This window comes from Onychomys torridus, chromosome X (assembly GCF_903995425.1).
Source record: "Onychomys torridus chromosome X, mOncTor1.1, whole genome shotgun sequence".
In the NCBI taxonomy this organism is placed as follows: Eukaryota; Metazoa; Chordata; class Mammalia; order Rodentia; family Cricetidae; genus Onychomys; species Onychomys torridus.
In genome coordinates this window covers 16,724,010-16,736,413 of record NC_050466.1, presented here as the reverse complement: position 1 = coordinate 16,736,413, position 12,404 = coordinate 16,724,010, and the positions used below count along the sequence as shown (strand labels likewise).

Below are 12,404 nucleotides of genomic sequence, written 5' to 3'. Positions count from 1 at the left end.
CTCAGTGGCAGAGCGTTTGCCTAGCAAGCGCAAGGCCCTGAGTTCAATTCTCAGCTCAAAAAAAAGAAAAATAAATAAAAAAGTAAGTCCCCTTTCTTTTAAAAATATAAGGATCAGGGGCTCCTTGACAAAAGTAAAATTAGTGAAGTTAAAGTTTTCTTTGAGAACATTATCAGAATTCAAGCACAGTTTTGGATATACAAGTATTTAAATGAAACCACACAAATCATGATTTAAATAAAAAAGAAAAATCCGGAGTACTTAGTAATTTCACAACCAAAAGAATAAATTAACAAGTTGTACTACAACAATCTTCTAACCTGGAAAGATAAATACTTTTTGAAAAGTGCATTCAATGTATTAAAAGTTAAATTCTAATAAACTGTCTAGGCATGGTAGCATATACCTGTATTCCCCGCACTTGGGAAATGGAGGCAGGAGAACCAAAAGGTGGTCATCATCCTCAATTATATATGGAATTCAAAACCTGCCTGGCTTATGTGAGATCTTGTCTCAAAAATAATTAATCAATGTACAACAATCAGTTGTGTTGCTAGACATTAAGAGTGAATTATCTTAAAAGGAAATAAAGCAATCCTATTTATAATGGCTACAAAAAACACCCAGGAGTAAATTTAAATACAGAGTTGAAAGAGCTCTGTAAGAGGGGCATGGTGGCTTGTCTGTAATCTAACACTTGAGTGTGGCAGGAAGCTAGAAGTTCAAGGTCATTTTCAGCTTTGCACTACATCAAACCTGGGCTATATGAGGACCTGTCTCAACAAGAAACACACACACACACACACACACACACACACACACACACACACACACACACCACACGCACGCGCTTCAAACTAACACTACAATAAAAGCTGATTAATGAAACAGAAGATTTATTATGTTCATGAATTGTATGAATTGATGTTGCTAAAATGTCCATACTAAAGTGATGTACATATTCAATGTAATCCTTACTAAAACATCAGACATTCTTCACAGAATAAGGAAAAAATCATTATGAAGTTCCTATGGAACCAACTGTGATGGTTTCTTTCTGTGATTCCAACACTTGAGAGGCTGAGGTAGGAGGATTGCATTGAGAGTGAGACCATCTTAAGTTACTGACTTAATGAATATGTACAAAATAAGTTCCTATGTAACTGTGCGTGTGCACCTACACAAATACAAAACCCTGAAACAGCCAAAAGAGTCTTGAGCATAAACAACAAAAGCAGGAAGAATCACATTGCCTAATTTCAAAACAAACTACAAAGCTATTGTCATTAAAACAGCACAGCATTGGCTTAAATAGAACAAAACAGGAGCCTAGGGAAAACAAAAATAAAAACCTCACATATCTATCCCAATTATCACTAACAAAAGTACCAAGAACACAAATTAGAAAAATCACATTTTCAAACATAGGAGAATGAAATTAAACCCATATCTCTTACCAATTACAAAAATCAACTGAAAACAGATTAAAGACCTAAATATAAAACTGGAAATTGACATTACTAGAATGCAGAATAAGAAAAACATTTTAAGGTACAGAGGCACAAGCAATGAGTTTTCTAGGTAGGAATCCAGAAGCACAGTGGACAAATGCATTTCTCAAAAAAAAAAAAAAAACAAACCAAAAACTAGGATTTTATTAAACTTAAAAGCTTCAGCACAACAAAGGAAACAATAAAGAAACAATTTATGGAATAGGAAAAAAAAACTATAACATTTGACAATAGGTTAATGGTCAGAATCTAAAAAGAACTCAAATAAATTAACAGCAAAATAAAATCCTAAGTAATCCAATAAAGAATGGACATTAGACCAATAGAAATTTCTCAAAAGAATATATACAAATGACCAATTGGTAAATGAAAATATACTGTATAGCACTAATTGCCATGGAAATGCAAATCAGAACAACAATGAGGTATCACCTCATTCTATTGATAACAAATGGTGGTATGGTTGTGGAGGAAAAGGAATCCTTGCATGCAAGTTATGGGAATGTAAATTAGTATAGCTATCACTAATAAAACAGCATGTGATTTCCTTAAAAGTTAAAAGCAGAACTATTATATGATTGAGCAGTCTTATTATTGATTACATATCCAAAGGAAATGAAATAAATTCACCAAAGAGATGTGTCTGCACTCCTAAGTTTACAACAGCACTATTTACAATAGTCAAGTGTCTATTAGAAATATGGTACATATACACAATAGAATACTATTCAGTCATATCAAATTATTAAAGTGTGTCATTTATGACAGCTTTGGTGGAAATGGGTATCATTTTGTTAAGTTAAATAAACTAGATACAAAAGATAAGTACTTCATTGGCTCATTCATATAGAATCCAGGTAAGTAAATCTCATGGATGGAGTACTCATGGTTACCAGAAGTTAGAAAAATAAGACAGGAAGAATTTGGTAAGACTGATAAATGGGTACTATGTTAGTTAGAAGCAAGAAATTTTGGTGTATTACTACACATACGTTTTTGCCATAAAAAACAATAAATGGAAACACTACACAACATATACATGTATCAAAACATCATATTAAACCACAGACATATGTATGCTTTTACATAGCAGGTTTTTGTTTTTGAAGACAGTTTCTCTGTATAACAGGCCTGCCTGTCCTGGAACTCACTCTGTAGACTAGGCTGGCCTCAAACACAGAGATCTGCCTGCCTCTGCCTTCCCAAGTCCTGAGATTAAAGGTGTGTACCACCTCACCCAACTTATATCAGTTTTTAAAAAAATTTCCTTTGATCTTAAAAAGAAGTGGTTTATGTCATTATGTATAGAGATGATATCTATATTGGTACAGTTACTTATAGAGTAATCACCTAGAATTCATTCAGTTCTGGAGAATAGCTGTACACATTCAGAAATTATTACTGCACCTTGCAGTATTAACAATTAGTACTGGTGTTGGGGATTTCAAGGCCCTGGGTTTGGTCCCCAGCTCTGGAAAAAAAAATTAGTACCAAAACCATGCATTAACAGAAATAACTTGAATTTTCTAAATATTCCTTATATTTCACCAGGATAAACAAAAACAAAACAGGATAAACATATATATTAAAGATATTTTAGTTACATAAATTTAAGACATTTATAGAAGACAAAATTTGTTAAGTGAATGGAAAAACTTTAAAGAACCGTACAATTATTCAGTTTTTCTTCCTTTTTTGCTTATTCAAAGGTGGCAAAAGATAACATTTTCTCAAATTAGAATAAATTAATCTGAAGGCTAAGCATTCCTCCTACAGCCTATGAAAATCACTTTTTTAAAGCAAGATTATTTATTTAGTGAAGATTATTTATTTGATAATTTATTTGCTTCAGTTATTTAGTGATGATAATGTATCCAAAATGCTATTGTTAAATGTATTTTCTGAATGGTCACCTTTGGGCTTGAAATTCACTCTCACTGATAATACAAAGGGATAAACATGGATGGTAGTGATGCAGTGCATTCAGTCTTCAAGACAATGGCTAACAATGAAACAGAAAAACAGTGTAAGGAACATGGGGTTTTTGTTGTTAGTTTGGTATGTTTAAAACATTTGCATGTTTAGAGACAAAAAGGTTTAGTGAACTTGAGAGCAACCAACCCTGATGGAATGACAAATTGTAAACTGCTAGACAGCTGCAGCTAGTAATAAAATGCTGAGACCTGAAGCACATTTGCAGAGCCTAATTATATGGCAAATCCCAGGATCTGAGAGAAGGCAAAATAGCTAGAAGAATAACCGATAGACTGGTTGCTATAGTAACTGAGATAAATTTGTATACTGACTAGGGGGAAAAACACTGAGATTGCTATAAGATATGAGGTCCATATTATGTTTTAGTTGCTTTTCCTTCAATTTTGAATCATGGGGCCAGACTAATATAAAGATGGTTCAATTGGAAATAAAATAATAGACAGAATTCCACTTTGAAGACCAAGAAAGCAACCAATTAAGTATTTAATTGTTTAGCTGAAAAATATCTCAAAGCAGGAAGGAGAAAGAACTGATGGAAGAAAGATCATGGATAATAAATTAGATGTTTGTGAACAGAATAAAGAAACAGGTTATTGGGGTTGGGGATTTAGCTCAGCGGTAGAGTGCTTGCCTAGCAAGTATAAGGCCCTGGGTTCGGTCCTCAGCTCTGGCTAAAAAACAAAACAAAACAAAACAAAACAAAACAAAACAAAAAAAGGTTATCAATTCAAGTAAAATATCAGTGGGGCATCATAAAATGGGCACAAATTCTATTATTTTAAACAATGCTTAAACTAGGTATTAATGTCTAACAGAAAGGGTTACTTAATTTGCATTGCATATGTGTACCCCTATGGAAAAAATGATAGGAATTATACATATCTCAGTTACCAAGCCGCAAGAAGTAGTTCATAATCTGGTCCCTATTTTAGGTGCTTAGGGTGACATTCACCTCTTCCATCTCCAGAACCACAATTTCCATGATCTCAAACTACCATCCCTTCTAATATTATCTCCACTATACTCCCAGAAAATAGCTACCAAAATTGCAGCAGGAATATGAGGAGGGAACAAACACTAGCTCAGTTGATAAATTTATCAGACTTTATTAAAGTTATAACAATGAATTGGATAGAATATATTGACTGTTGAGCCAGTTATATATCCCAAATCAGAAATTATTTTCTTTCCTATAAGACTACCAATGAGGGCTGAGGAAAGGACTCAGTCTATAAAGTGCTTACCATGTAAGCATGGAGACCTGAGTTCGGATCCCCAGAAACTTTGTAAGGCAGGCATGGGGGCTGGAGAAATGGCTCAGTGGTTAAGAGTATTTGCAGAGGACTTGTTCAGTTCCCAGCACCCACATGGCAGCTTACAACCATTGGGAAACTCCAGTTCCAAGGAATCTGATGCCTTTATCTGCCCTCCACAGATACCAGACACACATGCAGTACATATTCATATATACAGGAAAAACATCTATACACATAAAATAAATAAATCTTTTTAAAAAGACAAGTATGGTGATATGCAACTATAATCCTAGCAGTAGGGGAACAAGATCACTGACTGGGGCATTGTGAGTAACTAGTCTTACCCAATAATAGAGCTCCAGGGAGCAATTCTGCCTCAAAATAAAGGGTGATTGAGGAAGACACCTGACATTAACCACTCACTAGCTTCCATAAGCACATGAACCCACAAGAGCATGTTCATTTTCACACACATACACACAATATTCTTTTAAACACTACCAATGGGGCTGGGCACAGCGGTACACACCATTAATCTCAGTACTGGGGAGGCGGAGGCAGAGGCAAGAGGATTTCTATGTGTTCAAGTTAGCCTGGTCTGTATAGTGAGTTCCAGGGCAGTTGTGGCTACATTGTTAAGACTCTGTCTCAAACGCAGAAAAACAAAAAAGTAAAAATAATGAACTTATCCTATAACTACTTGTTTTTAATATATTAATTTGTTTTAGTTTTGGTTTTTTGAAATAGGGTCTTGGTATACAGCCTAAATTGATCTTGAACTCATGGTTCTTCTGTCTCCATTTCCTCAAGTACTAATATTATGGGAATACACGTCTGGTTTTTAACATTTTTAGAAAATCATGTTCTATGTATTATTTTATGAAATAAGTTATCACAAGATAATAAAGTTTTCAACTTACATGAATTTGTACAGATTCAAATTGAGTCTTCAAATTGCCATATTGTTACCAACTGTCCTATCTCCATGAGTCACCAATTGACAGTTGGAGGTCACTAAATTTAGAACCTAAATTTACTAATTAATATGTAGAATGTTTTTCCCCACTTCAATGTTATGAATATGTTAAAACTTCACTAATAAATATATTTCTATCAATCTACAAAGCCAACAGCAATCAATATAATCTATAATTGAATTGGAACAACTAGCCATTTTTTGCTGTTGTTTTAAGACAATGTTCTTGTGTAGTCAAGGCTGGCCTGAAACTTACTACACAACTGAAGATGAATTTGAACTCCTTATCCTCAATGCCTCCATCTCTCAAGTGCTGAGATCAGAAGCACATTATTATGCCTAGATCAAACAGCCATTTACAAGATTATTTCCTAAACGAATCACACACTAATATTTTGTAAATAAAAACATGTGCTGAGGTGGATGTAGTGGAACAGGCCTGCAATCCCAGAACTGGGGATACTGAGAGAGATGGATCAAGGGTTTGACGCCAAGCAAGGCGCTCTCGCTCTCTCTCTCTCTCTCTCTCTCTCTCTCTCTCTCTCTATATATATATATATATATATATATATATATATATATATATATGAATGACACTGTCAACATATACACACACCACCAGTACCAGCACCAGCACCAGCACCAGCAGTACCACCAGCACCAACAATCATGCAAAATCAAATATGAATTTTCAGTTCAGGGTGAAAGGCTTCTTATGCTTAATTTGGGGATGTTTCAGATCCAATAATTCTTTTGGTTTTTTTCTCTATGTGTAGATTTACGGTATATGAGCATATGTGTGTATGGGTTTGTGTACTTACAAAGCCCAGCAGGTGATTTCCTCTACTGCTCTCTAACTTTTTTTTGACACAGGGTCTTTCACTGAACCCTTAAGGTCACCATTTCGGCTAGGCTGGCCAGCCAACAAGCTCCTGGAATCCACCTGTTTCTACCCACCCCCATTCTAGGGTTATGGCAGGTGCAGTCATGCAGGGCTTGTATGTGGGTGCTTGGTATTCAAACTCAGATCCTCCTGTTTGCATAGCAAGTATTCTTATGGAGAGCCATCTCTTTTGCTCTTTTTATTTATTTTTTTTTATTATTTTTTGAGACAGAGCCTTGTTATGCATTCCTGGCATTCACTATGCAGACCATGTTGGCCTCAAACTTGACATGATCTTCCTGCCACGCTATCTCCTGAGTGCTGGGATTATCCGTGTGAGTGAGCTACTATGCTCAGGTACACCTAACAATTCTTGCAGATACTTTAATCTCTGTTCTCATGATTCAGTCCATAATTTATAATTGCTCCAACCTAAACATGGTAGATTGCAGTTAACACTAACAAGACCACTAAAAATGAAACTACATAATCATTGTTCATAGACAAGCTATTCAATCATTGGTTTTCATTTTGACTTAAAGGAAATTAGTGACCCATAATCAGAGTCATATAACAGTCAATGTCTTTTGAAAGATAAAGCATGAAAAGCCATGTTAAATAGAATTAGACCACTTTAGTGGCCTGACTTAACAGGGTATGTGCCAAAAACCTGTAGCATAACTACCTGCTCTTATTCTCTCTTCATTCAAATGTGGCAGCATCACATGGATACGGAATCAAAAGACCTGGACATTAGTTTAAAGTAAGATGTGTAACTTCCTTCTCTAGGTCTAGGTTTCATTTTCAGTTAAATGGGAAGGCTGGGCCAAATTCTGTCTAGTTAATTCCTATTCTAAAAATGCATGATTCTATCCTTCTTCTAAAGCTTTGAGACTGAGGAAGTCTAGGACTTTGGCTGTAACTAAAAAATAATGTTGAAAATATTAATTTATTTTTATAAGATGTTCTCTGTTATAGCCTTTAGAATACGTGGGTATAATTCACAGTCAGAAGAGGCATCCAACTCAGATATAATTTATGCAGTAAATAATTTCAAATCTATGGATTTGGAACCATGTATCAAAGTCATCAATGTTTGTTCAAATAAAACATTATAACAATATGTAAGCCAGGCCTGGTAGAACAGGCCAGTAAGTCCAGCTACTCAGGAAGCTGAGGCAGGAGAAAATGTTCAAGGCCTGCCGGCGCTACAGAAAGTCCAGGTCAGCCTGGGCAACTTGGCAGGATATACATTAAGCACAAACAAACAAAAAATGAATAGGCTGGGGATACAGCTCAGTGGTAGAGTACATTTAGCATGTATCAGACCCTAGATTCAATTGACAATACAACAAAAGCAAAAACAACTCAACGTGTGCGTGTGTGTGTGTGTGTGTGACAGAGAGAGAGAGAGAGAGAGAGAGAGAGAGAGAGAGAGAGAGACATATCACTAAGAACAAAGATTAATCAATAAAAGTACACACTACTGACTCTTAATACAATGACAGGCATTTAAATTTCAAAGGGTTCTCAAACTGTAATTTCAATTTAAAGTTCAGGAAATAAGATGACTCACAGTGTTGGACTCTTTTCTACTATACCACAGTTCCTCCTGCCTTTCCTGCTGTATTAAGCAGCAGAAGAGAAAGAATGCCATATTATGAAACTGATCTGGGATGTAGTTCTGTTATTAATTCACTGTGGCATCATGGGTAAGCCACTTTCTCTCTCTGGGCTTTAGTTTTCATAACATTTTGTAAGAGTTGAACTAAACTGCCATTTCTGGGTATAACACACTATGACATTATAAAAGTCCTACATAATAAAACAAAAATATAGATTCTAGAAAGAGAAAATGGGAATTTGCAGCCAAGAGAACTGGAAGGTTTAGACGATGGCTTTAAATAGATTTATCAATTCAATGTAGAAGGCTGGTACTAAAGCATTTACTCTTGGATCAACTGGGGGAAGATCCCTTCTCTACAAAGTGCAGAGCAGCTATGATGTCTAGAAAAACACTGGGCTAGTGTTTGATGAGCTGGCTTCAAATGCCAGTTCTGTTGCTTGAAAGTTGTTTCTCCTAAAATAATGTCTTTAACTTCTCTAAGATCTTATATGTAAAAACGGAGAAAGTACCAATCAAAAGAAACCATTATAAATGTGGTACACGTTACAAATTGGGTAAGAGATGATCTGCCACTGTGGAAACATAACTGCATTAGGCTCAAACACTAATAAGTTGGCTGCTTATTAAGTTTTCTTTCAAAGTATAGATTAACAAATAATTAATAAATGTAAGAAATAGATGAATATTAGGGAACAGACGGTATTTGGAATCTGCTGATTAACAAACATTAGGTTTTTCTCAAGTGTTTATTCAATTTAGCACAATTTGATGAAATGTTCTATGTTCCCAAACACACAAACATCAAGAAGCATTTCTTTTATTTATTTATTTAAATTTATTTATTTATTTATTTATTTATTTATTTATTTATTTATTTATTTTTGGTTTTTCGAGACAGGGTTTCTCTGTGTAGCTTTGCACCTTTCCTGGAACTCGCTTTGGAGACCAGACTGGCCTCGAACTCACAGAGATCCACCTGGCTCTGCCTCCCCCGAGAAGCATTTCTTTAAGTAGCCAAATTCATTCAATTAGTCTCTAGGGCTGGTATGGTGTGCCACTTCCGGTTCATGTCAAGGAGCAGAAGACATTTCTTATGATCAACTAGCTAGTGATGCCACCTGTTTTCAGAAATCAAGACTTCTCACTGAGTTTTAAAGCTGTTAGCTGTTCACAGTACCTTACAAGTCTGCCCCAGAGGATGGAAGAAAATATAAACAAAGCCACCTCTTTTCTGCCCTCTCAATATTGCTAACTGTTTTCAGATCCAATTCTCCAGATAAGTCTATTTTTTCCCCAATTCTCTCATTAATACAGTAGGAGGGAGGACATGTAATTTAAACAAACCTTGTCATTTTTCCATAGAGTTCTCAACATGCTCAGTTTGGGGGTAAGCTAGAGTTAAATTTAGGAAGCTGGGTCCCAAAGGACTTTAAAAAGAAGGCAACTTTTCACCTACTATCAAAGTATAAAGTTCTTGAGAAGCTGTACAATCCGAGGAGGAAGAAGTGACTATCAATTCTCTTATGACTCATTGGATGCAGATAAATAAAACAGTATAAGTTTATATACTTCCTCCCAAAGTAAGCACTGTAGAAAGCTAACAGTCTAATGTCAAGAAAGGAAGAGAAGAATTCACATTTGAATGTTTTCTGTGTTAGTGAACTTAACAGTTTACAGAGGTTCTGAAATAACTGTCCTTTCTAGACTAAACTTACTTTATTCAATGAGGAAGAACAATATCCACATGGCTCTAAATTGCTAACATAGTGAAAACTGATTATTCCCCCCCACATAAAAAAGGAAAAAAAAACCCGCACAAATGCTTACTAAGTGATTTATTCTCTCATTTAGCCTGAACTGACGGTTCATTACTTTGAAGGGAAAACCACACAGACTTTATTTCAGGAGAATTCCCTATGTTTGAAAATCTAAACGCATTTTCTACCCTGTTCTACTGAGTTCCAAACTTAGATCAGATATATTGAGTTCCAAACTTGGATCAGATACTGAACTTCAAGGAGATTCAGTGCTATCTCAAGGCATATCATTATGATCCTAAAATCTCACAATAGTGACAGACAGCTTCCTGGAAACACACACATTAGTAATCTAGCAACATACAATTCTTTCTGGTTGTGTTGCTGTAACTTTTGGGGTATATATTGTATATAATACACAGCAGGTTTTTAAAGGACTTCTATAACTTTATTTCTATCAAAGTATTTCGTCCACGGGGTAAACATAAGGACTGAAGAGAGTTCAACTCCAAGAATCATACACTAACATACACATTTTACCAATTTTCAAGATCTTCTAGTCTGAGAATATATTTCACTGCTTCTTGTTCCAGACATGTCAGGAAAGAGTTTGTGAAATCATTTTAAACGCTAGTAGAAGAGTAAAATAAGTTCAAATCCCGGTCAGAGAAGCTTTCCAACTAGTGAACTTCCTACTCAGAGTTACCCATATTAATCACCAGTAAAACATCTTGCAAAATTAGATAAAGGGCACAAAGCTGGGCTCTCCTTCCAAGGACCAGATTACTCAGCACTTGTTTGTACATCTGTACTCGCCTGTGTACATTTGTGTCCCGCTGCCGTTTCAGACCACATCATTCTCTCTAATGGTAAGCATCTTGTCTACAATTTCCTCTGGCGCACAGTAAAGTGCTATTTCAGTAAAACACTGTTGATGTCGAACACATTGGCTGGAGGACTTCCTTAAATAAATACCTGCCTTCTCCCCGCTTCTTTTTTATGCAAAAGAAAAAGTGAATGTCAAATAGGGTAGAGTTACAGCCACTTCGGAAATGAATAGGTAAACTAGAGGTCTTTTTTTAAAAAAAGACCCAGGGAAGTTCAATTTCTCCTGCCACCGCTTCTTCTGGTCCCCGAGGGCCAAAACGGATGTTGGAAAGGTAAGCTTTGAACACCGCAAATACAAATCGTTGCCTCTCAGGCACGAATGCCATCCTCTCAATGGCTGGCCAAGACAAGAAAGGGGTTCCGAAGGAATCCCCGGGCCGTTCACTAGGAAACAGGGTGGAGAAGGATTCCCTCTCCCTCTTCCAACTCATCCTACCCTAAGGAGTCCCAGGTTTGGGTTCTGAGGTGTCCGAGTGAGATGAGACTAAGAGGAACAGCGGTGACGGACACAGCGGCATTTGGGAGAGGAGTAGAGGGAGGCACGGGAGAAGCAAGAAACTGGGATGTCCGAGTTCTGGGCCCGGGCTTCTGTTACTTACCCTACAGGATAGCCGCCCCCCAGGTGCACATCTTCAGGGGCATCATAGAATTCTTCGGTGTCGCTTTCCGACGCCATTTATAGGACACACCCGCGGGTGAGGGGGCCGGCTCCGCCTGGAGGAAGGGTGATTCTCAGCGTCTCCTCCTCGTCAGTTAGTGTGTGGAGAGGTGGGTCCCGGGCGACGCTGAGGAGGGCACAGATGACGTGGTGTGAGAAGTCGGTTAGGGACAGGGGACCACCCTCAGTTGTTGGGCTAAGGGGATGACCTGCAAAGCGAATGCCTTGAGGTGGCTGCAGTGGGTCTGGGACTGTTGCCAGCGTCCCGGGCGCTAGGTGTATGAAGAGCGCTAGAAGAGGCTGTGGCTCTTCTCAGTCCGGGAGAGCCAGGCAGCAGCGGGCGTGCCGGCGACACCAGCTCCAATTTCTCCCGCAGCGGCAATTACAGCTGCTGGGAAAGCTACTAGCCCGCAAAATACCGACGCGCACCTACCCTCGCGAGATTTCGGGTCGGGCCGGTAAAGCGTGGGCGGGGCGGAGAGGTGGCGGGGGGCGGGGGGCGGTCCCAGAGAGGCAATGTTCTGATTACTAATGCGGGAGAAAGCCTGTCAAAATGGCGCAAGCGCGTTGAGGGCATTTGGTAGAGGCCGGAAGTAGCGGGAATAAGGGAGGTGGCAAGCCCTCAGAGGGGAGGAGTCTAGGACCTGCGCAGGAGCAGCCCAGTGCCAAAAGTCTGAGGCACACCCGAGTTAGGTGGGACCTTGCTTACTAAGTTTTAGTCACTAATTCTACTACGTGCAGTTCGAAAGAGAAGCATTTTGAGAGGGATGATTTTGAGTCTCTTCCGTTTATTGTGAGAAAACGGTGTGGGCATTTGGGTTTGTATTTTACTTTGTCGCCTGAGCCAAGTCTG

General features: G+C 37.8%; 1 protein-coding gene across 3 annotated transcripts in view; it reads right to left on the bottom strand.

Moving 5' to 3' along the window:
- The window catches only part of Wdr44 (WD repeat domain 44), a 100,412-nt gene extending 88,363 nt beyond the window's left edge, over positions 1-12,049 (bottom strand). The window contains exons 1-2 of one of the 3 annotated variants that reach the window (XM_036174959.1): positions 11,985-12,049; positions 11,493-11,678 (exon numbers count right to left, since the gene is read on the bottom strand). In XM_036174959.1, coding sequence (XP_036030852.1) covers positions 11,493-11,569 — 77 coding nt within the window. In that variant the 5' untranslated portion in view covers positions 11,570-11,678; positions 11,985-12,049. Of the gene's footprint in view, positions 1-11,492; positions 11,961-11,984 lie in introns of those variants that run through there. The other 2 variants (XM_036174958.1, XM_036174960.1) reach the window with 2 other exon arrangements.
- Positions 12,050-12,404: the final 355 nt, after the last annotated feature.